Below are 26,855 nucleotides of genomic sequence, written 5' to 3'. Positions count from 1 at the left end.
TTTCTTCAGACCAATCTCAAGTTGGCAGAGCACAGCTGCTTATTATGTATTACTTTGCTTTTGTAGTCCCTCCACATCGTTACTCATCCAGTATGCTTAAAGGCACTCTCCCCTCTGGCAAGCACAGCTATAATAGTCAGCTTGGAAGTTGGAAGTCTTTCACAACTTCCTTCCCTTTCCTCAGTTTGTGTTTTTCTCGGGGTCCCCGCGTCTCCCTCTTCCTTTTCTCCTCCTCTTGCTCCTCAGAGAGCACCTGACTGACGCGTCGTTCATGGATGAAAAGCCCGACGGCATTAGGAATCCGAAAGCAAACAACTCACGACACGTACATGAGAGGACAGGGAGGGAGCGGCTGCACTGTACGCACACTCCTCAAGCGCAGAGCTCCACGCCTGAAGCTCTCAGGATTACAGTCAGCGTGATGCTGGACACTTCAGGGGAGACGGCATCTGCTTCACTTCCATTTTTAATGCCACAAAAGAGAACTGTGAGCTCTCAGGAAACTTCTCATTTCCATTTTGTTTAAAGCATCTGAATACACACATAATCCTTCCACAAGCTACCGTCCAAGCAGCTGGAGAAAGTTCCCTCACGCCCAGAGGCATCCTCACTGTGACTAAAAGCCATTTGGCACAAAAACTAAACCTTGAAGTTCCAAAACTCTGCTTTTTCTGCATCCATCTTCTCCACTGAGTCATACGAGATTTTCTCCCAGCAATGCCCTTTGTTCCTGTGAAAGATCTGCAAACGCTCTCGCAGCGACAGGAGTTCAGCAGGTTGCTTCATGAGGGACAGTCGGCTTGTTGCAGCGCTCAAAACAAGCATGAGAGCTCTGCAGGAGGCAGGGGACAAGGTTACCAGGAGGCCATATGCTGTGTCTGTTTTCACGGCGGCGACATGATGGCCTCCTGGTTCTAAAGCAGGACACCTGAAAGGAAAAATGTCACCTGGCACCTTCAGATTTTTCACTTTAATTATTCACACATGTTCTGAATATTAATATAATAGACGGAGATGTTGAAGACCCACTCAAATTGTCTTTTAATTTATTTTAAAAGCATTCCCAGTGGATTTTAATTATGGTTATGCTATTTTTAGCCAAAAACCTCTTGTTTTCTAGGACATAGTTTCTGCAGAGCAGCTGTAGTTCATTAGAAATTTGCCTCTGTGGGCCTTTTGGTCCTGAAGTAAGCCTCCTCTGGTATCCCATCATCCCTTCGCTTCCATCCCCTCACATCCCTAAGCTAACATTAGCGATGCAACAATATCAGAGCTTTAGCTGTATAGTTTAGAGCCAGATTCCAGCTCAGACCAAAAAAATGAAGATGTTCATGGATCTATTTGTCTGCAAGTGGATTCATCAGAATGGAGCAGAGCAGGGAGCTTGTTTTTAATGTAGGTCACACCTACAAGGTTTTTTTTAGTGCATTTTTGTCTGCTTTTGATTCACAACAATTTGAATTTTAAAAAAATATTAAGAAACGCAATTTAAGCTTAATATTCTTCATACATGTCCTCCATAATGAGAAAAAGGCCACAAGAACATGTTAAAAACAACAAAAACCACAATTTTCCTTGGAGTCGGTTTAAAAAAAAAAAAAAAAGCAAATTTGTGTGTTTTTCAATACATTTAGCACACAAAGTAACTGCTAAATCTTCACATTTTGGCTTAAAATAGGTTTAATTTATAGTATTTGTAATCTTTGGTAAAAACTACCCACCTTTAGGTCAATTTTTTAACCTCTTAAACACAAAAAAATTGTCAGAAGTTAATGCTGTGAAATCAGATCTGCCCACATCTGTCACCTTCTTAGCAACAGCAGGACACGCTCAGGTTTCTGTTGTCCTTTAGAGGCATCAAACTCAGTTTATAATTAAATCAGGAGCTTCCCCTTTTATTTTGAAAGTTTTTTTTTAAATGACAAAGCAAAATGTTTGGCATCCTATTTTAGCGTTTGATGGTATATTTCGAGGTTAGGACTTACTGTAATTTGTCCCAAAAGTTTTGATTCATTTTCACTTCAGACTTTATGAGTTTCTGAGACACCACCTAAACTATATTTCCTGGATTTGAATAAAATTAGATAATTATGGTCTGAAATAATGACTCAAATCGTAAAAGGTAACATTAAATCTATTAATGAAGCGTAGCTTAGAGCAACAAATTAAAACTTTAAGATCTTCAGCAAATTTTCAATTTTATTATCCTTAATAAAATCTAAAAAATACTTTTTTTTTAATCATTAATCATCAAATTAAATGCTTGAAACTCCATATTAGAGAAAAAATCCACCTAAAATCATTATAAAAGCATCTTTTTCCCATTTTCCCAGTGAGAGGTGGGGTGCAGTCTGGACACATGTTAGGGCTTCACATGAAGACCAACAACCACACAAACATAGTCATACAACAAACTCAAACTTAGCAACTGATCTCATGTCTTGGCTGTGGGAGGAAGTTAAAGTATTTGAAGAAAACCCACATGAAACATGAAAACTTCACGTTTTGGTACGCTCATCTCTGCTGCCACTTTATGTCAACATGCTGTCCTCCTTCAATAAAAACCTTCATTCTAAAACTTCTGAACATGCAAACGTTTCAGATAATTTCACATCTTAAAACTTGAAAGAACATCTCTGTTCAAAAGTCTACACACAATCTACTCGCTATCATGTTTTTCTACACTCTGTGTCCATTTTTCTTTGAAAGCATTTCCCCTTTGATGAATAAAAACATTGGGGAAATGTTCAAGTTCAGAAATATAGAGTAGAATAAGAGTTTTTTCGTGTTTAAGTGAACAAGTCTGCCAATGGAATTTGTAAATTTGTCCTGCCCATTAAAGACAAGTTAAATCTTTAAATTTGCACAAAAAAAACACAATTTTTTAGGTATATTTCTCTGGTAATTAACAAATGTTTTGAAAAAAGTGTGAATTACTTTATAAGGTTTAATGTCTCGCGCTCTCATCTTAAAATGAAAAAGTTCTGGTTGAAATCGTTAATTTTGATTGAAAACAAAATGATCAATTTTAAAACAGAATATTTCAGATCTCTTATTTCAAAACTGCTGCTTTTGTTCCAATATTTGTGCTAATTTGGAGAATAGATTGATGTCCATCAGGGAAAAACTCAAATGAAAGAAATGCTGCATTCATGTGGTGTTGGAAAAATGACTGTCTGACTCGGAAAACACACATAAACATCAGAAAAACAACAAATCTTTCACCACCAAGTGAGTGCAAATGATAGGGATTGGTTGATCAAATCGATTTGAATCAATTTAAGCTTAATATACATCAATAATCGATTCATAAAATAATAGATTGATTATGATGAAAATAAGCATTAATAAGGATTTAAGGATTATCAATATAATTTATTACAGTTTGTTAGGGTGGACTAAACAGTTTAATGGGCTGTAGTTTGTTCACTCCTGTCTTTTTTAAATAGGAATTTTTGGTGGAAAACAAACAAACAAAAAAAAATCAAATTGTGAGAAATGCTGAATTTTTGTCCAAGTCCACGAGTCGGCAAACTTTAACAGTAAAAGAGCCTTTTGGACATGTTTTCTACTGAAAAAAACCTAGAAGGAGCCGTATAGTTTTACTAAGAAATTTGGATTTGCATTCATGACCTTCTGTTTTTCTCAATAATAAATATGAATTATGTCTTATTTTTTGGCACAAACAAAATTAAGAATATAAAATGAACCTAGTATCTCTCAAAATGTGATTTTTTTTTTCTTTCTTTTTTATGTTTGACAGAAGCTCAAATAACTCAAAATAAAAGACATTCTGTGCCAAACAGGATCATCTCAGTGCAGCTCTGGGCAGCTAGTAACCAATGTTGTGAAGCATAAGATAATATGTGCTTTTAACTCATAAAAGATCAAACTTTTTACCAAAGTTTTGCTTTGCAAATAAAATCTGTTCATTCTGGAGGTAGAGTTGAGCCAACAAGACGTCTTCAGGGATGTAAAAACCTGCATAGTTCATCATCTATGTGAACCTCAGCCATCAGTTTATAAATTTAACTAATCTAAATTAAAGAAATGCTAATTAAGTAATCCTTACTTTAAAAAAATGCTATTTTTTTTTTTTTATTTATTTTTTGTTATTTTCTCCTCTTTGTCCTCAGTAGTCTTAGACTGCTGGGTTTTATTATTTTAGTTTGGGGTTGTAGTCTTAGTTTGGTGGCTTTGTTTGTTTGTTTTCTTTAGGTAGTTTTGGTTAGGCAGACATTAGAAGGGAGCTCCTGACTCTGCCGGTCGACATGTCTTGGTCAGCAGTCTCTCTGACTTATTTTATGTTCGGCCAACGAGCCACCATGGAGAGATAAAAGAGCCACATGTGGATCTGGAGCTGCAGGTTGCAAACCTCTGGTTTAAGGGGCCACATGTGGCCCCCGGACGTAGTTTGCCCACTCCTGTCAAATTGTAGGAAATGTTGACTTTTTCTCTGGAGATGTATTTTTGGTATTGAAAGCTGCTTCCCAAATATCTTCAAGAATTCTTTTGAGAATAGAAAATCCTCTTTTTTTATTTGGAACCAGAGAAAAAGTGTGACCAACAATGAATGTTTGCCAACAAAGAAACGATTAAAGGTTATTTCACAGAGAAATTTTCTTCTCACAAAAGCTACATTCAATTCTTCTTTCAACGCCGCTTCATTGAATCAGACTCAATTGTGTGACGCAGCGTGTTATGTGCAACAAGAGGCTTTAAAAGATTAAGAGTGACTGCTTTATTGCTCCCTCTTCTCCCTGCTTTTTGCTCTTAATCCAGACTAATGGTCACTGCAGGCTGACAGCACTCTTTCAACAGCCACCGTCTTATCCTGGAGATTACATCAATCCAGAGTCTGTATTATCTCCTGTGCCGTGTACAGTATGACAGCGGATGAAGTCATACTTTAGCAGAACCTGAAGAGTTGACGGCTCCGCTGACAGATCCTGAGTGTCTCATTGTTGAGTGACATCAAACTGTCGGGGTTTTTGTGGCGCTCTGCTGGGGCTCTTTCATTTCACATGCAGCCAAAGAGGGAGGTACCCACCAATGCAGCAGCGACGGAGACAGAAAGCACCTAGGAGGCATCCTTGAGTTTGTCAGACGCAAGGAATCTAATCCAGACAGCCATAAATTTGAATTTAAATGAGAAATCCCAAAATAGGAGCGGCCTGTGTTTAATTGGAACAAATGGAAGTTGGATGTCTGTCAGAAAATGAAACAGGGAAACAACAGGGACCCGAACGCCATGCTACTTGTTGACAGTTAATATAAGCCGTGCCAACAGGCAGGCTGTTGTTTGCAGCTGGGCAGCTTATAGTTTCTGTCAAACCGGAGCTGATCTCCGTTCTTGCAGGCCACAATTAAATGCCCCCTTCTCCTTCATCCCTGGCTGTTGCCTCCTCCCCCTTTAAACCCCCTCTGGTGTCCTGAGCAGCATTTAATTGTGAGGGGCTGAGCCGAGTAAAGGAGTAATCAGATGAGAACAGAGGCAGGAGGAGTCACATTTGCTAAAGGGGGATTAATAACACTGGCATCTTGATTGAACTTCAGCTGCAAATTGGAGGTGGAGCTGGGGAGTTGGAGTGGGGGGGGGTCAATGATCCAGAAGGGGAGGAGACGAAAAGACGATAAGAGCAGAGAGGAGGCAGAGATGGGGTAGGGAGCAGAGAAAAAATAAAAAGGGAGCGGAGAGAGGGAGTGGGAGGAAGAAAGAGCGAGGATAGGAGGCGCAGCGCAATGCAGTCGGGAGGGGGGAGACAGGGATGTAGAGGCAGGAAGCCTCCACTGCCATCGCACCAGTAAAACGCAGGCGGCACAGAGGGAAGACAGCGGCGGAAGCTCTCCGGTGATGGGATGAGGGGCTCAGGAGCGCCGCAGCGGAGGGAAGAGTGGGAGGCGGCACATCCAGGAACAAGCATCGGCAACGAGCATCGGGATCGGAGCTGAGGGGGGAGAGAAACTGGAGAAAAAGTTTGGGAGAAGGAGGCTGATGGAGGAGGAGGGTATCTTTACTTTAAGTTCTTCTCCATCCTCCGATCACCATGTTCTCCGACAGCGGGGAGCAAAAAGGGTTCAAGTCCCCCCACTTCATCCCGTGGTTGCGCAATAGTCTGAAGGCTCATCACAGCAGCGGCGACCTGGGGCTCAACGGACCGTTCCGGTCCGGTTCCGAGGCCAGGAGCAACCTGGAGAAACCCAAAGGGATCAGCTTTTTCTCCATCCCCGGAAAGGGTCGGGCAAAGAAGGGGGAACTTCGGTGCAATGGCATGGTGGTGCTGCGGGGGCATCACAAACTGCCGGGCAAGCAGAAGGAGGACAGCAAGTGGAACCAGACCAAAGAGGTGGACCCCAAAGATGGACCGCGAGGCCTGCAGGATGCTGCCCGGGACAGACACCGGAGCTCGCATCAGCACCAGAGTGAAGGCACTTCCGTCAGGAAATATGGGCCTCTAGTGGGACCTCCTCCCACTCCTGTCTCAGAGGAGTCAAACTGCAACCTGCCTGTTGCTCTGTGCACGGACGAGAGGACAGGAAAGCTGCTGGACTACACCAGCCACACCACATACCGCCACAGAGACCTCCACTCCTCCATCTGGCTGAGCTCAGACACTCAGGGACTGATCGAGCGGCAGCAGGGGTTCAGCTCCACCTTCAGCTACATCAACAAACACAGCAGGAACCTGGAGAGTCTGGACCCGGGAGCCTTGAAGGATCCACCCGGACCTGCAAACGGGCTTGTCTTCTCTGCAGAGTTTCCCAGCAGAGGCTTGGGATGCACCGCGACTCTAAGAGGCCCGAGGAAAGCCAGGACGAACCCAATCCCAGACCAGAACCAGACGTGGGCACGCCACAGACTAAACAAAGAGGCGGTGTCTGAGAGCAGAGAGGCGGGCTGCAGCAGGAAGGTGGTGAGGAACCAGATCAAACGAGTGGTGGACAATCTGGAGAAGGTTCTGAAGGCTCTGAGGGATGTTCAGGAGGAGATGAAAGAGGTAACCTAACTTGTTTGTCTTTTGTTCTGAAACATACGTCTACAGAATCAAGAAAAAGTAATAGTTGTAGAATCATTCTTCTTGACCCTTTTAAGTCCCCCTCCAATGAAAATCCTGTTTTTTGAGTTTTTAACATGTATGTTCAGCATTTTTCTTATGAAAGAGAACTTTTAAATCAGTCAAACTGTCACAGACAGACTCTGTTCGAATTACTTGAGCCTTTTTTATGTAACAACAGCTCTGCTGCACATGCACTAAACCCTCATCTGTTCCTAGTGTCTAGTTCAGGTTCTGGAGAAGAGAAGATGGTATCTTCACATTGACTGCAGTCAAATGAGCCGCCGTTCACATTTCTGTGGTCAAATCAGCATCACTGGATTTTTTGTGTGAGTTTCATCCAATACTTACGGTAGCAGGACTGAGAATGCTGGAAAATCTCCACCGGACTCCTCGGAGCTTCTTCATGTGACCACGGAAATGTGAACGGCGGCTCATTTGACCGCAGTTGGAAAGGATTGTAAATCAATGAAAGAGCATTTTGATGTTAGCTTTGATTATTTTATCAAGAACTCTGAGAAACCAATGATTGAATGTATTGATCACAGCAACGTCAATAAACATGGGAGAATTAGCTAAAAGAGTCTTTGGTGAACTGGAAGGAGAAAGAATCAGGATTTTGGAGGAAGTTCTGTCCATGAAGATCTTCACTTCCTCGTCCAGCTGACATCCGGATCAGAACCATACGGCTGGACATTACTGATATTGATAGATGGTAAAGATTTAAGCTAGTGAGACACAGAGCTATTATAATCAGACAGGGGGGATCAGGGGCGGAGCTCCAAAAGCCACGCCCCCTCAGAGGAGATTTTGGAAACAGAGGCTTCAGATTAACATAAAAACTGTCTTTTAAAGACATTTAGGTTGTGGAATTTTGGTTAAAAAAAGTCATTCACACAATAGTGATTCTCTTGCTCCTTTCCGTTTGTTTTTCGGCACGTAAAAACTCGATCACAAATTTATCAATCTTGGTATCAAAACATTCAGGACATTACTGCTTGTATTTTTAGTATTCATAAAATTTATAGTTTTTGACATATCGAGCAAAATATGCCCCATAGGGAATGAATGAGAAAGTCTATGTTTTCCTCTTTTATAGTCATTTAAAAAATTGGAGCTTGGCTAATATTTTAGCAACATGCTAACGTTTTTGACTAATTTAGTTTACTTAGGAATTTTAGGCTATTTTGGAGTTTAGCTAGTATTTAAGGAATGCGCTAGCTTTCTTGGCTAAATGCATCTACTGAAGTTTTCTTCTGCGAATTTTGAGTTTAGCTCTTATTTTAGCAACATGCTAACGTTTTTGGCTAATTTGTTATCTACTGAGCTTTTTATAGGCTAATTTAGAGTTTAGCTTCTATTACAGCAAAATGCTAACATTTTACTATAGTTTACTGAGGAATTTTAGGCTTTTATGGAGTTTAGCTAGTATTAAGGCAACAAGCTAGCCCTTTTCTACTTAGGTTTTTTTGGGCTAATTTGGAGTTTAGCTCATATTTAAGCAACACTAAATATTTTAGCTAAATTGGCATGTTTTAGAGATTTTTAAGAAATTTTACTACAATTTTTTGTAGGTGTGTCAACTTTTGTGTTCTTTCATATTTTAAAGAAATATCCAGTCTTTTAGCAAATTTAAAATTTTACAAATAGCTTTTGCATTTTCAGTAAATCCCTTTAGGAACTAAAGTAAATTGCGTCACAATTGTCAGCCAAAAGCTGAAGCATCTTTAGTGACTACTTTCAGCAAAAACATTCACATTAGCATGATCGCAAGTGATGCAACTGTTCTAGTCATAATTAAAACACTACTGGGNNNTTTTTTTTTTTTTTTTTTTTTTGTAATAAAAAAATGGACTTTAATGTACTGTAACTTTTCAACTGTTAACACGATAATTCTCCTTCAGAATCTGCTGGCATTATCGTGTTAACTGTTGAAAAGTTACATTTAATCATAGAACATAAACATGGTGTTAAAGGGTAAAAAAAGCTCACGTTTGTGCACTTTCAGGTACAAATCACCTAACATTGGATTCAGTCACTTTTACCAAAGTCCTGCACACTTGTATATGGAAGTGAATGAAATAATACTTATGCCCCATTTGGCTGATGCATTCATGAGCTGCTAGATGATGCTGTGTGACATTAAGCACAGCGTTCCCCTTCACATCCCTCTTCCCGTCTTCCCGCCTCTAAAATCCTCTCCATTCCCCACCCCACCCCTCGCGGACAGCTGCTGCTCCAGGCGCGGCCGGATAGCATCCAAAGCTTTTTGTAATCCATTTACGTCCGAGTATCTCTTCCTCGTATTCTGCTCATCCAGTAAAAGTGACACGCAAATCTTAACTCTTGGCTTTGGATGTAAATCTGCGAGGTCACGGCTAAACCCAACAAAACAACTTCTGGATGAGAGGTTTTACTTTGCAGCAATATTAAAAAACAATGATGAAAGTGGAGACTGACAGACAGAGCCAGGGATGGAGAAAAAAAAGAGATGACAGCTGGAAAGACACGCATTTCCCTGTGAGGAGAAATAAAAAGTTAATTTTACATGTGCTCAAGTCATAACACAGTGGATCAGCACTGGAGGCCTTTCTTTCCAGACAAAAAAAGCAAGCTCATGCACACACACCAACCTTCTGCTGAGACATTCTGACACAGCTTCAGGGGAAGCAAACACTCAGCTAAACCTGGAGACTCAAATGACCCGACTTTGCAATTAAGGTCTGGTCTGCAGCTCATAAAAGTGGCTAAAAACATGCTTTCTTTCCTCCAGTTCAGCAGTCACGGAGGCAGACGATGAAAAGCGCTCTTTTATCTCCTCTGATTCTTCACAATAACAAGCACCTCCGACTCCGTCACTCCATTTGAAACACGCTGTGCTTCAAAGTACCACCAAATGTCTCTCTCAAAATGAAAAATATACATGCAAAAATAATTTAAAAAAAAGAATCAGGTCATCCTTTGAGATCAGCAGGGATGTTGTTGAGCGCGGGGAACAAAACTCATCCGGCGTGGACAGAGGATTTATCAGAGCAGGTGGGGAGCTAGGTCAAACATTTTCCCCAGCGTAATTTTCTCCAATCTCTCCATCATTATACAGCCGCGTGCATGTGCACGTGTACGTGCACTCAGCCCACACTCATGTTTTACACGGACACAGGAAGTCCTCTAATTCATTTGTCGTGAAGCGTCTTTTCTTACATTATTCCAGAAAATCATCTGCATGTACTTTTTAAAGCCAGATGTGTGACACACTTTTGAGTATTTCTTAAACATGGAGTAGTAGCCGCTGCAGTGCCTCCATCAGGTCTGCACTTCATCAGGCATTTTGTTGGCCACCATTCAAATTGAAAGAAAACTCCTGGTGGGATTTCAAGCTGCTGACCATGTAAGTGCAATGTAGTGAGTCCAGATTCAGTTTCAGATCTCAGTTTTACCTCTCATTTCCCCCACACTGCAAACTTTTTGATACTTAGATTAAAAACCCAATTTTTACTCTTTCCTCTACATCTTCCAGGTATTTTTTTAATTCATCCCTTTGGGTTTCATCATTTTTGGTTCAAATTTATTGTTAGACTAATTAAATATTAGACTGACATTCATTCTCACTGTGTCAGAAATAAGATTTTTGATTAATGGTATTAGAATAAGTGCTAGTTTTAGATTTTATGAGGATATATTAAGATCGGTCACTTCGTACTAAGATAATAGTCTCATTTTGATCACATTTGCTTCCAAAATGAGTCATTTCTACTTCTTATACTAGGTTTTTTTGGTCAAAATGAACATAAGTACCTACATAAAATATAAAAAAATAAGAATAATTTGCTGTGAACTAGCAAACAATGTGTATGATTGGGTTGTATGGCATTCTATTTGAAGTAATTCTATTTTTTTTACATTATTTCCCCCTTTTTGAATGCTTTTGTGGAACTCTTTGTTTCTAAATTTTATTCTATTTTTAATAAAAGTTACTTACTGCACAGAGAAATCATTTTAATAATTAAGATTAGTGTTCTTTTCCAATTATTAGGCTGTTGCAGTGCAATTTTTGTGATCTCCTAAAACTATATGCTGTCTGAATAAAAAGGCAAAAGTTCCTTTTCTCCAGGATGAATAAACTCAGATTCACCTGTTTGTATGTGATCTGTTTTTAAAAGTCCTAAAAACCCATCTATTAAAAATACATATTTTAAATGATTTATTCAGCAAAATCTACAAATTTAAACTGGAATTTGGAATAATTTAAATGCAAAAATGATGACAAAGTTTAGAGAACTTTAAAAACTGGTTAAGAAAAGGATTTACTGTAAATCCAATGATGAGAAAGATATGAAGTTGAATTATTTAGTTTTAATTTGTAGAGTTAGCTTAAGTAAATTACTGTGTTTTAAGCAAACTAGTGAAAAAACATCTATTTTCATTTACGATGAAAGCCAAAATGTGAAAAGTCCAGTAGAAATAGGTAAAACATTCTTAAAATTTGAACATTTTCTTTTAAAAAAGCAAAAAATGACAAAGAATTTTTATTTTTAAGAAAAAAAAATGTTTTTTACTAAGACCCACGCTTTTAAGATCTGCTGTTTAAAGTCCTTTTTAAGATTATTTTCTATTGCAAAACAGAAAGTAAGAAATGTTTTGATTCTGATTTTTTTTTTTTTGCTTTCTTGACTTAAATGCAAATTCTTCCATCCTCCATCAGCTTGATGTGTTGATATTTGTGTTTGCACAAACCATAGTTCACTTAGCTTTTTGTTGATCTCTGCATGTCCTACAACCACCATGAAGATGCTCTCCTGCAGGGAACAGATCTGGACTGCAGAGTACAGAAGATTCTTGCTCAAACTCCTCAATGATTTTTATCTAAAACAGATTTTTTAAACTCCACAGCCTTCAGGCAGATAAATATCCAACAAGCCAGTGAGATATAGATGATGTAATCAAGAAGATGAGTTTTTACCACCTATAGGAACTCATCTATTTGTTTGCTAACAATGTTTATAGCTGCTCCCTGATCATCAGCATTCACTGTGTGTTTTGTAGGTGGTGCAACAGATTGACTCTCTGACCTCCTCCATTGATCTGAATGAAGAGGAGCAGCAGGATTGTGGAGGAGACCCCAAGCCTCCCAGCGACTGCAGCTACAGTTCTGGTTCCAGCTTCGCCCATCAGAGGTCTACTAATGCTGCAGACTCGTGTGGAACCCTCAGGAGGGAACATCCCAGCAGGAGGGAACATCCCAGCAGGAGCCAGTCTCCACAGAACCTGCAGACGGCCCGGATTACCTCTGGGTTTCTGTCAGAGAGCAGCCGGACTCTCCGCTTTACTTCCGGTCCGGTGTTTTCTCCCAAAAAAGCTGGATTGAAGAACCTATCCACGTTAAGTTCTTCCCAACTTCCAAACATGAACTTCAGTGATCACACTTTGTCCCCCCAAAGAAGTCTTCCCGGTCGGCCTCCAACTCCCGGTCTTTCTCCGATCACCGTCAGCCTCCATCCTGGCTCCCAGCCTCACTCGCCTGGGGCGTCCTCCTCCATTAGGATCAACCCCGCGTCCCCTCCCTCTCGGCTGTCTCCGCAGCCCCCTGCCCTCAGTCCTTCTGTCATCATAGAGACTAAAGTGGGGCCTTATCAGACCTCACAGAGCGACCTCTCATCTGCCGCCGCACTCACTCCATCACCGATCCACCCTCAGTCCGCCAGCTGCCCTCCCACAGACTCCGACATCCAACCTGCGCCGCTCGCTGACAGAGAGCAACGAGCGTCCTCAGCGGGCCCTTCTCATCTGTGCTCCACCGCAGATAAACCACCCACGGCACAAGGTCGCGGAGGTCGCAAGCCACCACCTTACCCCCACAACAGGCTCTCTCAGCTCACAAAGAAAGTGAAGGAGCCCCGCAAGGCTCCCCCTTACCCCGAGAAAAGGAGGCTGCTCTCGACCACGGTGTGAGACAAAGCAGCGCAGGGAGGAGGCTGATCGAAAAGAGCCATATTTACAGCACCAGCCACATGTCTGCGGGAGCAGGGGGAGATTTAGGGCTCACCACGTCGAGCTGACAACAAGTTTCCAAGGTGACAGGATGCAAATGCAACTTAGGGTGAGTAAGAGCCGCTTTCTGCTGCTGTTGTTTGCTCTGTGGTTTATCAGATCTCTTGGGTGCATGAACACACAGAGGGCACAGCGGCATCTGTCTGGGGGTATCACCGGTAACAAGAGTCTCAGTGCAGATGTTCCCTGAGCCCTTTAGTGGAGCCCCAGAGACTAACGTAGGGTCTCAATCGCACAAGGGGCCAAAATCCACACACACGTTAGGTCACGGGTGGATAAACATTTATTGAACACTCTAAAACTACATTTTAAAGCTTTAAAACTGTAACTTTTTAACATAACTATGAACTAGATATCACCTGCGATAATGATATTACCTGCGATAATGCTAGTGTGAATGCTGTAAGCTAAATTTGGCCGCTGAAGATGCTAGTACTGAAAAAAAGCCTAAATTAGCGAAAACAACTAGTGTGTAAATATTAGCTAAACTCCAAAATAGCCTAAAAAACAAAACAAAAAAAGCCTAACTTGGCCAAAACCACTAGCATGTAGCTGAAATATTAGCTAAACTCCAAAACAACCAAAAAACAAAAACAAGCCAAAACAGCTAGCATGTAGCTAAACTCCAAAACAGCCTGAAAAAATAAAATAGCTAGCAGAATACCAATTTTTAAAACTTTAAAACAGTAACTTTTAAATCCTTCTGGTCTCTTTGGGGTCCAGATGACTCCAACCACATACTGATGTGTGATTCTTTCCATGACAAATCTGGACAAAGGTGGACAGGATTTTATGTCTGCCATGGACATCAGTGAAACTCAAAAATCAATGATAAAAAGAAATTCAGCGCACTGTCTTGTGGGGTCCAGATGACCCTACTTATAATAAGACAAGAAGAGTGGAAGGGTTAGCGTAATTATGAACTAGATATATAGCATTATCTGTGGTAATGCTAGTGTGAATGCTGTAAGCTGAATTTGGCTGCTGATGACGCTAGTGCTGATAGCTGAAGATGCTGAAATTGATAGTTAAAACACTGAAGCTGAAAACCAGATTAAATTTTAGATAAATGCCAAATTAACCTAAAAAGCTAAAAAAAAAGAAAACCGAGATTAGCCAAAACAGTTAGCATGTCCATCTTCTTCTTGACCGCTTCATCCTTTTCGGGGTCGCGGGGTGCCGGAGCCTATCCCGGCTGCTGAAGGGCAAAGGCGGGGTACATCCTGGACAGGTCGCCAGTCTGTCGCAGGGCCACAATCAGACACCCATTCACTCTCACATTCACACCTAGGGACAATTTAGAGTCACCAATGAACCTATGAAGCATGTTTTTGGAGGGTGGGAGGAAGCCGGAGTCCCCGGTGAAAACCCACGCATGCACGGGGAGAACATGCAAACTCCACACAGAAAGGTCCCAGCCGGGATTCGAACCGGGGCCTTCTCGCTGTGAGGCAAGAGCGCTAACCACTGCGCCACCGTGCAGCCCACAGTTAGCATGTAGCTGAAAAAATAGCTTAACTTAAAAATTGCCTAAACAACAGAAAAAAGCCTAAATTATCCAAAACAGCTAGCGTTTAAATATTAGCCTAGCTCCAAAACAGCCAAAAAATCTAAAAAAAAAAAAAAACTAACTTAGCCAAAACAGCTAGCATGTACCGGAAATATTAGCCAAAGTCAAAAACTCCAAAATAGCCCCCAAAAAATCTTAGAAAATGGCAAAATAGTCCAAAAAGCTTGTAGAATGCCCACTTTTAAAACCATAACTTTTTAACATATTTATGAATAATATAAAGACAGGAATATTATTCCAAAATAAATCAACTTAAAGATAACATCGGGCTATTAATAACAATAAAATAAAATGATCTGGAGGGCCGGATATAATTACTCAGAGGGCCGTATCCGGCCCCCGGGCCTTTACTTTACACATGGATTAACGGAAAGACCACAATCTGGAGGACGCTGCAAATTCAAAAACGGAACGAGCGATCGCTTCGCTGCACCTCCGGATGTGTCCGCTCACCTGCATCAGTGTTGTCGAAACCGCTGTGAGGATGTGTGATGGTTTGGTGACAGCTCAGTGGCTTAGAAGAAAAGAAGAGATCTGTGACAGATGTGGAACTTAGGAAAGAATTTAATATCCCGAATGAGTTTGACCTGAAAGGATCAGCGTTTGGATGCATGCAAGGCCAAAAAAAAAAAAATACCACCTCCTTCGCTTCTTGACTGACCTGTCCACAAGCTCCATCTGTTCACCTCTAAAGGCAGAGAATTAAAGAGCTGGTGTGCAGGGAGACAGAAACTCCAGCTGGGCCTGAATAAATAAGTAAGCGACAGGGTTGTGTGGCAAAATCCTCCTTTAGTCTGTGAGACTTGATGCTGCCCTCATTTTTTCCTCTACATAGACAGATAAAAGATTGAAAGAAAAAAGCTTCAATCCGGCTTCTAATGGGGTTCCTGGTTGTCCGTCGCTTTAAGCTGTTAATCTAAGTGGGTTATTTAAATTTTATGTTAAAGAAAATGCTTGACTCAAGACTTCTGAGTGTTCTTAAGATGTGTCACTGAAACAAGAGTAAGTGATGCTCTTCTTGTGCTGGATTTTATTCCCGTAATGACTGATGCTATCTGGTGCTTGGTAATGAATTTGCAGCAGCAGGATGGAGAGTGAAGGAAACCATAGAGCTGCTGTTCACGCTTTCATATAAAAACAATCAACTGATTGAACTTGAGCTATTTCAAATTTTAAAAAAAGAGGAGAAATTTTGCCTCACAGCGAGAAGGTTTATGGAGTTTGCATGTGGGTTTTCTCTGGGTACTTCACAGTCCAAAATGATTAATTAATTGATGTCTCTACATTGTTGTCTGCTGTGCGTATGTCTGAACATGTGGCCCTGCGACAGACTAGCAACCTGCTCAGGGTCTACTAGAGATGTGCGATATATCAGTGCCAGCATCTGTATTTGCATAATTTTAGTTTATCGGTATCAGGATGAAGCTAAAAAAAAAAATCCATCGATATTGTTGCGTTTTCAGAAACACTTTATTTTTGACATGTTCATAATAGATCCTTAGCAATGGAAAGTTTATGATTTAGTTACGTTTAATAGTAAATAATCTGAATATTTTCCAATTTTAAAGTGTTTCTACGAGAGCTCTTGCTGTATGTTGAAAAGGTCAAATATAATGTGATTGAATAGCAAAAAAGGGCGTTTCTTATAAAAAAAAATTAATCTAAATTTGTTATTATTGTAGACACTTAAATATCGGTATCAGCCACAATTGCAGGGGAAATATCGTTTATCATATTGGCCAGAAAAAAAATGGCATCAGCCCATCCCTATAGGGTCTTCCTCGCCGTTTTTCCAACAGTAGATGGGGTTGGCACAACCTCAAAAGTGACTAAGTGGATTTTGATACTTAAAATGTATCTTCCGGTTCAATTTTATTGTGAAAAATGTTAAGAAAGTGAAAACATTTGTTTTTTAAATCAACTAAAACTTTCAAGGATCTGAAGGAATGTCTCAGCAAATGAGTTCATAATGTGGATTTTATTTTGAAAATTTACTCAGGACTTGGATGGACATATTGAAGAACCACTAAGTCCTGTAGAAAACCATCTAAAACTCAACCATTGACTGTATATGAGAGCTGGAGTGAGCTAGCGTTACCATGTTGGAGCCAGACAATGTTGGTAAACTGAGTTATCATTTCTATGGCAACCACTCTGGCCAATCAGGTTTGAGCTTGTTGGAAGTCCACACATGGAATCAGATTCTCCAGAACCTGATCAAACGTTTGACTTGAGATCACTTACTTTAATTGAGGCATCTGATTGGTCAATTTATAACTTGAATAACTTGCAGAAAAAATATCATGAAAAAAAGAGGAGAATGGTTATTATGACAAATATATTAACGCTATATAACCGTTTGTCTTTAGGCATTTCTGAGAACCCTTTCTCATTAGCAAACTTCCCTTAAAAACCCATTGGAAATAACCTGGTCTGTGTGTTCTGCCCTGTAGTTCATCATCATTCCACTAGGGGCTGTAAAAGGGGCTTTTCCTGCTCATTTCAAAATGGCCCTTTTGGCGGGAAAATTTTTAGCTAATTTTCCAAACTGAATGGTGAGAAAGCTCATCTTTCGTAATTCATTTTTAATGACTACTTGCTTTATTGAAAGAATTTAATATGTATTTATATTTAACTTTTTATCTTTATACAGTTACACCATGTTAAAAATGTGTGGATCAAATTTGAGACAATTGCTAAATAATGAGCTTTTTTCTTGAAAACTCATGTCAGTATTTTTACATCTTGAACTGTGAACAAAAACTTACAAAAACATCCTCTTAAAAAATGACTTTGCATTTTTTGTGGTTTCATCAAAGAGTTTAAAATATCTTCAATCCATTAAAAAATACTTTTCTTGCATGTATTTGATGTAGTGGGCTTTACGGGGTTAATAGTGGATTATTTCTCAATAGAAGTCTATGGGATTACGGTTTCCTGGAACCAGTGGGTACTTCCTGTTTGAAATGCCAGGGGAGAGGAGTCACTCAGTCCAGCTCTCACTTACAGTCAATGGACTCAACATACCAACAGAAAACTTTTTCCTCTGATTGTATAAGAAAACTGGACTGGGCAAGTGTGATGTCACCTGTACAAAATGCCTTACTGCACAAATGAAGACAATTCAGTTGACATTTTTCTGCAATGCGGGCGCCGCCATTTTGGAGCCGGTCGACAGTGATTGGTCTTGGTCAATGTTTCTATGGCAACCACTGATGCTAATCAGAAGTAAGCTTGTTCAAAGTCCACACCCCCTTCCACTGAATGGGAAGGAGAAACAGTCAATCAAATCTTTGAGGTGGAGGCCAGTGGGGACCACATGCATTAGCTGAGGCATCTGATTGGCCAGTTTATAACTAGAAATAAAAAAATGTGGATTAGCAAGATGCTATCATAGCAAGAATGGTTATTCTGACCAATAGAATGACTGATTAATAGCTGTTTGTTTATTTATTTATAGAAGTCGAGGGGATTTTGGCTTCTTTTAGCCAGCAGGTACTTCCTGTTTGGAACTCAAAAGGGGAGGGCTCACTTAGTCCAGTTCTCTTATACAGTCTATGACTTTTTCCTACTAAACAGGAAGTTGCAGCCCAAAATTTGCTCCAAGGATTTACAAAATAAGACTTTGAACAAACTTCTGCTTCACACGAGATTTCCCTACGAGTGACTTATCGACGTTTAAAGTTCCAGAAGAAAGCATCAAACTCATGTCTGTCAGCACGAGGACAGTGCAGGATTTCCTCTTGGCTCGACAAGAGGAATAAATCCTTCCACGCCATCTATCCTTGTAAACCCACAAAGATCAGCACTCCATATATTCCCATATGCGCCTTTGGATTTAGTAGATCCTCCCTGCTAAGCTTTTCTTCCCGAAAAATCAAGAACAAACAAAAGAGGCTCTTTATCCCTTGAATGGTATATTTTAGCACAAAATATGCAGATTGACTACGCTTTCAGAATAGATTTTGGTGCTAATATTGAATTACTCGGATAAAGCTTTTGTTGAAAGTTCTTTTAATGGTAGCTGGAATAAGGAATGCATTACTTTTAGCGATGGCTTGTTTTCCAAAGATGAGACGGGACATAAAAACGGCATCCTGGGTGTTCAGCGCGTCCCGGCTCCGACAGCACTCAGAATATTTAATGCCTGAACTCTGGCAATCTAATCCCCCCCCCTCCTTTCATGTTTACCCTTTTGACAATGATATGGGAGGTTCAATCAGATCAAGACTGATGCAACCAGACAAAAACAGCGGCAGTGACAACACGTCTTTATTGGAACACCCGTCACATTTCATCATGAATCGGAACGGCAACAGGTGGAAGAAGAAAACGAGTAACATCATGTGTGTTTTCTCCACTTTGAGTCGGGATTTGGAGGTTTTTCTCTTTCCTGGAGAGGAACCAACACGGTCCACACTGGAATAACGGCACCAAAATCCTCAAATCTGAATTCAATCCTTGGACACTGGTGTTGTTAGAGGGCTGGATCAATGTCAGCTGGATAAAGCAGCCGTGCTCTCCACATAAGAGAGCAGCTATGGCGGGAGGGGCGGAGAGACAAGTGATAATGAAGAAGTTCAGAAACCTGCATGGTATTTTCACTGATCCCCCTTCTGTGGCAATAAAAGATGAAAGCAGAGGCTTCAGGAGAGCCGGGGGAATATATGTGCTGGCATATCTAATATATGGCCCCCCTGCATTATCATCCAAATGCCTGTGCATGCTCTGTCCTCCAGTATTTGGGCTTTAGGTTTCAGCGGGGTTCCATGAAATGAGAGTATAGGGAGGAAAACTTCAAACTGAAATCGAAATCTGTCCTAAAATTTAGATTCAAAACAACAAAAAGACTGATCGACTGTAACATCAAGCAAAGAAGACCCAGAAAAACAAGCCCAGATCAAAGTTTTCTGCAGATAAAAAACCGTAAACGCAGACTGGGGTTCTGCTTTCCTTCTTTGAGGAATCTAAACTCGTTTGTGTGTTTGCATTACGATCCCGAGGATTACTCGCTTTCCTCCCGGGATTACAGGAGATGGAAAAATCCACGGATAGTCTAAATGTGCTGCCCTGTCTTTACTAGGAAATCCCCCGAGACACCAATCCTCCACCGTTTACATTCACGCACATATCCTACCCAAAATCAATTTCACAAAGATAAACAAAAGAAAAAACATTTGAACAGATCAGAAATTTCTTCCTGTGTTTTAATCTAAAAGTTAAAAAAAAAAAAAGGTGCTAGATATTTTTCTGCGTCCAGCCTCAGCCTTCAGTTGTCCCTCCAGAATAAAGTTCCTCTTTCATTATTCGCTTCCCTCCCAGAGTTCAGCAAAGGCTGCGATTGGTCGAAGCAGCGTCGGACTTCTGAGCAGTTAAAGCTCGTCGTGTTGCGTCCGTCCAATGGCGGTCAGTTTGGAGAGCTGGGCGTTGAACTTCCCATCATTGTGGATCACTGGAAGTCATTAAAAAGGGAAAGAAAGTCATGTGTAGCTTAAAATTGAATTTCTAAGCATTTTTACTATTCAAATTGTGCGAATCAGAAAAAAAAAAAGACAATTGAAAAGGGGGGGGGGGTGTTTGTGACACAGAATGGACCACAAGCCCAATGCATATGCATCACTTGCAGATAAATAGATCCTTGAACGTCTTTGTTTTCCTCAAAGCTGAACGGCTGCATAGCTCCGATATCGCTCAGTTTTGTTGCTAGCATGAGAGAGTGTGAACAGATCTTTCAGTGATGGGTAACGGGAAGTGGGGGTGGGGTTGTTCTGTACCAACAGTCCTAAAAAATGATAGATTTTCTTGACTTTGGCTAAAAATGGCTTAACCATATTGAAAAGAAAGAGGCTTTTTAAAATCAGTCTTTGACAAATGTTTGAGAGGTTGATTCAAGTCTGCTAAATATGTCTAGCCAAATGACATTTTTCTACTCAATTAACAGATCTGATTCATCATTTCTAAAAATATGTCGCGCTCCAAAGAGTTGTAGACACATTTAGTACCTAATAATGATGCTGGTTTTTAACCAGGTGAACAACTCTGCAGTTTAGACAGAAAAAAATCACTTTCCAATTAGAATAAAATGGACATGTTTGCTTTTACTAGTTTATCTATCACAAAACAACATATTAGTATCAACAAATAGCTGACTCAAAATAGAGATCTATCAATACAATTAAAAAGTATTTACTGGGTCTTTTTATTATGATTAAGTTGTTTTTAGCCTAAATTTCTTCAATCTCTAGGACATAGTTTCTGCAGAGCAACATTAGAATTTCACGCCTGAGTTTTGGGTGGGATCGTTGGTGAGGAGTAACCCCGCCCCCTTTCCCCTCCCTGTATGGTAGGGAGCTTGTGGCCCGCCCAGTGGATTTTCTACGTAACAAATAAGTTCTGCTTCTCCATTTTTTTGTCTTACATAATGATTTAAATGAAGAAAAACTAAGAAATTCAAATTTAAACTTAATTTTCTTAATATATTCATCAGAAAAATTCCACAAAAACATCAAGTTCCAAAAGTTGCAATTCCTCAACAGACCACCGGAGGCAGACCTGAGCAATTTCCCATTAACTTTCATTTTAAAAAGTCAGTTTTTACCAAAAACAAACACATGTACAGATAAGTGTAAAATGTTTAATTCAAGACTACTACATTTTATCCTTTACTAATTACATTTTTGCGAACAGCTCCCTCTAGTGGAGACTGAAGCCCGTTCCATGTCTGCTACAGTCTGTTCAGACTCTATGCCTAAAAATCATGGCTGTAATTTTTTCCTGGGCGTTGGGATTATCCCCGAATCTGTCGTCATTACAGGGCTCGCTTTAGTGCGTTGACTGTAAGCCTCTGTACGGCGGCGTGTAATCTGCTGATGAAAGTGACAGCTGAAGTAAATTGCCGGTTGGGTCGACTTGTCAAATCCTGCTAATCACAGCGAGGACATGACGCCGTTTTGTGAGGATTTGTTCAGAGCAGAATGCGACAAACAACGCCGCGGGGACGAATGAAAACCTGCTCACAGCTGGAACATATGCTTCGGAGGAAAAGGCGGCGGGGAACCTGCAACCTGATAGCTGTGGTTGGTGTGGGGGGGTGTTTAACTGAGATTGATGCAACAAGCAGGGGGAGTTGATTGAACACTTGGAGACACAATCAATTCCTCACCTGTTGATTCTCTGACGGTAAACTCCTCCGGCTTCAGAGGCACGTCGCTCTGTCCTCCTGCTGCTATCTGGGACTGAAGATACAGCCGTGATGAAGAGGAGGATGAGGAGGAGGAGAAAAGGAGGCAGAATATTAAAACAGAAGATTACTTTGTTTGTGGCAGACATGAAGGCAAGGTCAAGAAGATGCTGCGGTGTGTTGTGGCAGTTCTGTTAGTGAAGGCATTTGCTGTGTTTGTCTTGTTGCTTTGCAGGAGGAGGAGGAGGAGGAGGAGGAAGAGCTCGCAGAGGAGACACGAGGAAGCAGTGTGTCAAGGTGTGCCATGTTTCACGGAGCAAACCGTGACTCAGCAGGAGTCCAGGCATTCGCCTTCATCACTTCCACCATGACGGGGCCACAAAAATGATCCCATCATGTAAACATGGAAGAACTAGAGCAGGGATCTGCAACCTCATAACCTTTTAGAGAGGGTCTCTGGTTCAAGAAAATACAATTTTCTTTCTAAATGCTCATTTGAATGAAAATTTCACCCCGCCACAAACTCAAAAACTTACCAAAATTTGCACCTAGTTACCAGAGATTCAAGCTTAAGGAACGACGACCCGCAAAAAAAAAAATGACCTCACACTGGGAGAAACCAGAATCTCTTATGGGGCTCAATTTTTTTAAATCTATGAACAAACTCACATGTTGGAGATATCTAAAGGAATTCTTTTTAAGTATTAAAGGTGCGAAATTTGGTGATTTTCACATTTTCACCCAATATGGGAAAAGAACATTTTGTTCTAGAAAGTTCACCAACACCACAGCTATGTCCGAGTTCCTTCACTACTCACTAAATAGTGCATTCACCATTTTCTAGTGCTATCTGAATCTACCATTTCACAATCGAGAGCACTAGAAATTTCCCAGAAGTCATTGCGAAAATCTACCGTGCATCTCTGAATATAGACCACAATGCATTGCGGTCAAACAATTTTTGCAAAAAAACATGTTTAAATGTAATTTTAATGATGATCCTAAACCATCAAGGTCATATCATCCAGTTAACAGCAGTAGAGAAAAGAATGACTAAAGAAAATATAATTTTTATGACTTTGCTTGTTTAAATTTTTAATTGGAGTAGATTTGGTGATTCTATCAGAAAAAGGGTCTCTTATTTTGAAAGGAACTCACTGCTTAAAAAGCAAAAAAAAGTTTCATATTTGAAAATAAATCCTATCTTCTATGTTTTGTTCATACCAAAAAGCAACAGGTTATTCAGTTATTTTTATCAAGTAAAGCAAAAGTTTAGCAAAGTAAAAGCCCAAATTAATTTAGTGAATGAAGTGTTAAAGGTTGCAGACCTCTGGTTTAGAGGAACTGATGGTAGTAAAAGTACAGGTGGCAGTAAAGGGGAAATTAATATGTCGGATTAGGAGGAACTACATCTGAAGAAAATACACAAACTTATTCGTAAAAATTGTGTGTTTGGTCTTTCCATTCACTGAAATAACTAGGAAAGCTTAATATTTTAGACAATCAGTAAAAAGCTATAAATAAAACTGAGTTATTTTGCTTTAATGATAGAGATGGGAGACTGTTGATTGAATTTAAAAGGAGAAAATTGGGGGCAGAATGGATTTTCTCCTTTCTAACAGTGAACTGAAATGGTGCAAAACATGAACACAAAGCTGTCAATCAAAGCTGGATAATGTTATTGAATGTTGAGTTGTGACAATCATAAAAAAGTTACAGAAATGTTTGTGGGAACGCTCAAACATTCCAGGAGTTGAATCTGCAGAAGCGAATATTGGAAACATTGATCTGCAGAAACTTTTAGGATTTTTGATACAAACACCGATCAAAAAATTGATCTTTTTTCTGAATACAATCAATAAAAAATTAAAAATATAGATTTGTTTGATGCCTTTTTTCCATCTCTGCTTCTATAATAATCTGACATTTCTTTGGTATTTATGAAAGTTTGTTTCAATCGAATTAATACAAATGAATGTTTTTAATAATAAATGTATTAATGTAAAGATAATTGTGGGATTTGACCGTCAACTAGTGTAGCTTTAGTCCTCGATGTTCATGTTTACAGATTCTGAGTGTCAACATCGACGCCTGAGGTTCTTGTTTTCACAGAGAAGGGACAGAAATATGCGTAGTGGCATCTCTTTCTTCCTTAGAGACTCACGGTCAAGAGAAAAAAAATGCATCTGTGTGAAACAACAAGGTCTGCCTGCAGCTTTTGCCTTGAACCTGACACACACAATGCTATCCTGACAGATCCTGGCTGAATGACTCATCATTTGCATGCTACGCAGACTTGTTCAACAAGACTTCGCCGGGATTTTTTGACATTATTTCTGCAAAGACACTCGGCAATAAGAGGCTTTTATCACAGCCCTGACAGAGTGGAAACAGCAAGCAGAAACGCTGTCAGTTTGCATCAGCTGGAGAGGCCTTGTGAGGAGTGTTGCACCAGCGAGACGAGGCTCTCTCGACTCCCACAAAAGTTACAGCACTCAGGTCGAGGAACGGGAGAGTTTTCCTCAGTTATGGTAAGTTGTACGGCTTTGGGGATTCACCAGTCAAACGTTTTGATGAATTTGGGAGGACGTGAATGGAGTTTGGGCCATCAAATGCATTGGAAGTGCTTTTCTGTGAGTCTAAAGCAGGGGTGTCAAAGTCAATCGCACAAGGGGCAGAAATCCAAAACACACATTAGTAGCGAGGCGAACAGGATAAGAATTTATCGAACACTCTAAAACTAAATTATAAAACATTGTAACACAAACTTTTTAACATAATCATATGTAGCATTGCCTGTGATAATGCTGAATGCTGAATTTGGCCGCTGAAGATGCTAATGCTGATAGCTGAAGATGCTGGAAATGATAGCTAAAAACGCTAAAGCTGATAGACAGAATATTAGCTAAATGCCAAATTAGCCTTAAACAAACTTAGGTTTGCCAAAACCGCTAGCATGTAGCTGAAAAAAATAGCTAAACTTCAAAATATCCTAAAAAACTTAAAAAGAAAAGCCTAAATTAGCCAAAAAAAAGCTAGCATGTAGCTGAAATATCAGCCAAACTCAAAATACCCTAAAAACAAATAAACAAAAAACTTAAATTAGCCAAAACGGCTACCATGTAGCTTAAATATTAATAGCCTAAAAACAATCTTAGTAAATCCCAAAATAGTCCAGCAAAATAGTCTAGCAGAATGCCAAATTTTAAAACTTTAAAACCATAACTTTTTTAACATAATTATGAATAATAAAAATGCAGGAATATTATTCCAGAATAAATCAATTTAAACCTTAAGTAACTTTCAATATTTTACTCCCCATAAAAAATATATTTTGTCAAAATTTTTCAAATAAGAAATAAGCGCAAGATAACATCCGGCCATTAATAACAATAAAATAAAATGATCTGGAGGGCCGGATCCGGCCCCCGGGCCTCGACTTTAGCCCACCTGCTCTAAAGTGAAATCACAATCAAAGTTTCATACTTACATATGCGCTGGCATATTCAATTCTGGTTCCTTTAAGCTCGGCTTTGAACTGAGTGAAAAACAGGTACGACTTCCCCTGAGGCCTGCCACAAAATGAAAAAGACATTTATGAATCCATTTGCATACAATCATTCAGTCACAGAGTCACGCGTGAGTACGCTGGAACCACAGAAGAGGCGAGCAGAGAAGCGGAACGCGGTGACTCAGCAGACGCGCAGATGGCGCGCGTTTGCCATGATAACAGCAGGTCACCGCTGCGAAGAGGAGCGTCACCGCAGACAGCTCGGTGTCTCGACTGTGTGGGAGGCACGAACTGCTCATGCTGTGAACCCACACATATGTTTGTCCTTCTCAGACACACAAACACTCGGCTGAAGTGACAACCAGCTGCAGCAACCAGGGAATAAATGCTGGTAAAGCTGAAAGTTTGAGAACGTGGCGTCCTCACCTCCACACCGAACAGGAAAAGAGCGTGTCGTCGTCACTCAGACCAACACTCATCAGCCATTGCTGTTTTGAAAGAAAGAAAGGAACATTTTAAGCACTTAATCCACACTTTTGATGGAGACAGAGTCAGAAACGTACCTCATTGGTGCCCCCTTGTGAAGCATAGGTGAAGGTGCACTCATGATCCCCCTGAAAACACAGAAACACTAAATAAAAAGGATTTTTTTTTCTCTACAAGTTACAAATTTGCCAAGTTAAAAAAAGGGATCATAAGTAGTATAAATCTGGCCAGTTGTGGAGTAAATAACGCTTAAATTCTATTTAAAAAAATTAAAAATAAAGACCATCTGATAAACAAACTAAACTATAGGAGATTTTTTTACATTTTTTTTAGTATTATTTTGTCTTTGTTGCTATTGTGTTAAATAATTCCCATCCTCTTTACAGGGAGTGTCCATATCATCACTTTTGTGCACGACTGTATCATCATCATCATCATCATCATCATACGGTTGGAGTTCATATTACTGCCCGGATCATCCATGCAGGACAGACAAAGGCCAGGTTTTTATGTTTTCAGCTAAATAAAGTTTTTTTCAAACTGCTTTAATGTTCAGGTGCAAAACTTAACCTCCCTTTTCATATTAAAAGTACCCAATGGTTTCCAAAATTATTATTTAAATTGATTTAAAATAAACTTAATTTAAAAAATATATTTAAAAGACCGGAAAAAAACAAACAAACAAAAAAAAAAAAACAAGAAAAGTCTAAAACAACAATAAAATGAGTTGGAGATCTCAGTAGAGCTGAATGTTTAAGTCAAACCACATCTTTAACTAGCTAAATTTTAGCTATATTATATATTAGAAAAACAACTAATATACAAATATTAATAAAATGTGTACACACAGTACAAACTGCAAAAATGTTATAATTATAGCAACTTTTTCCTTTTAGAAAAGGCATAAAGACCTATTTTTATATAAACAATCATCTTTTAAATTGTGATCTAAAGGTTAATAATCAGCACATAGAACTAGGAAAATCTGTCAGATGGAATAACTGC

The 26,855-nt window shown here is 39.9% G+C and overlaps 2 protein-coding genes across 5 annotated transcripts in view; one reads left to right on the top strand and one right to left on the bottom strand.

The window, feature by feature from the left end:
- The first annotated feature begins 4,177 nt into the window (after nt 1-4,177).
- Nucleotides 4,178-26,647, top strand: LOC112150441. Of its 4 annotated transcripts, none has more exons than XM_036211461.1 (5): nt 4,178-6,998; nt 12,099-13,152; nt 22,092-22,150; nt 24,110-24,384; nt 26,237-26,647. In XM_036211461.1, the coding sequence occupies exons 1-2, from the start codon at nt 6,048-6,050 to the stop codon at nt 13,002-13,004; spliced, it is 1,857 nt and encodes a 618-aa protein (XP_036067354.1). In that variant the 5' UTR covers nt 4,178-6,047; the 3' UTR covers nt 13,005-13,152; nt 22,092-22,150; nt 24,110-24,384; nt 26,237-26,647. The 4 variants fall into 4 exon arrangements, with proteins under 4 accessions (XP_036067354.1, XP_024134553.1, XP_024134552.1 ...); XM_024278785.2 differs by having other exon boundaries at nt 22,089-22,150; XM_024278784.2 differs by lacking the exons at nt 24,110-24,384; nt 26,237-26,647 and having other exon boundaries at nt 22,092-23,730.
- mydgf (myeloid-derived growth factor) overlaps nt 18,928-26,855 on the bottom strand; it is a 9,028-nt gene continuing 1,100 nt past the window's right edge. Inside the window, exons 2-6 of the mRNA XM_024278786.2 lie at nt 25,928-25,978; nt 25,791-25,852; nt 25,344-25,425; nt 21,836-21,908; nt 18,928-20,125 (exon numbers count right to left, since the gene is read on the bottom strand). Of these exons, the coding sequence (XP_024134554.1) occupies nt 20,046-20,125; nt 21,836-21,908; nt 25,344-25,425; nt 25,791-25,852; nt 25,928-25,978 (348 nt within the window). The 3' untranslated portion in view covers nt 18,928-20,045. The remainder of the gene's footprint in view (nt 20,126-21,835; nt 21,909-25,343; nt 25,426-25,790; nt 25,853-25,927; nt 25,979-26,855) is intronic.

The sequence above is a fragment of the Oryzias melastigma genome, linkage group LG4 (assembly GCF_002922805.2).
Source record: "Oryzias melastigma strain HK-1 linkage group LG4, ASM292280v2, whole genome shotgun sequence".
Taxonomy (NCBI): domain Eukaryota; kingdom Metazoa; phylum Chordata; class Actinopteri; order Beloniformes; family Adrianichthyidae; genus Oryzias; species Oryzias melastigma.
This window is presented reverse-complemented; position numbering and strand designations above follow the sequence as displayed.

What these genes read in the sequence shown, in the direction of transcription:
- LOC112150441 (XM_036211461.1), top strand. Translation starts at nt 6,048, where the DNA reads ATGTTCTCCGACAGCGGGGAGCAAAAAGGGTTCAAGTCCCCCCACTTC. An exon ending in TTCAGGAGGAGATGAAAGAG is followed by an intron (nt 6,999 to 12,098) that starts GTAACCTAACTT and finishes TGTGTTTTGTAG; the next exon opens with GTGGTGCAACAGATTGACTC.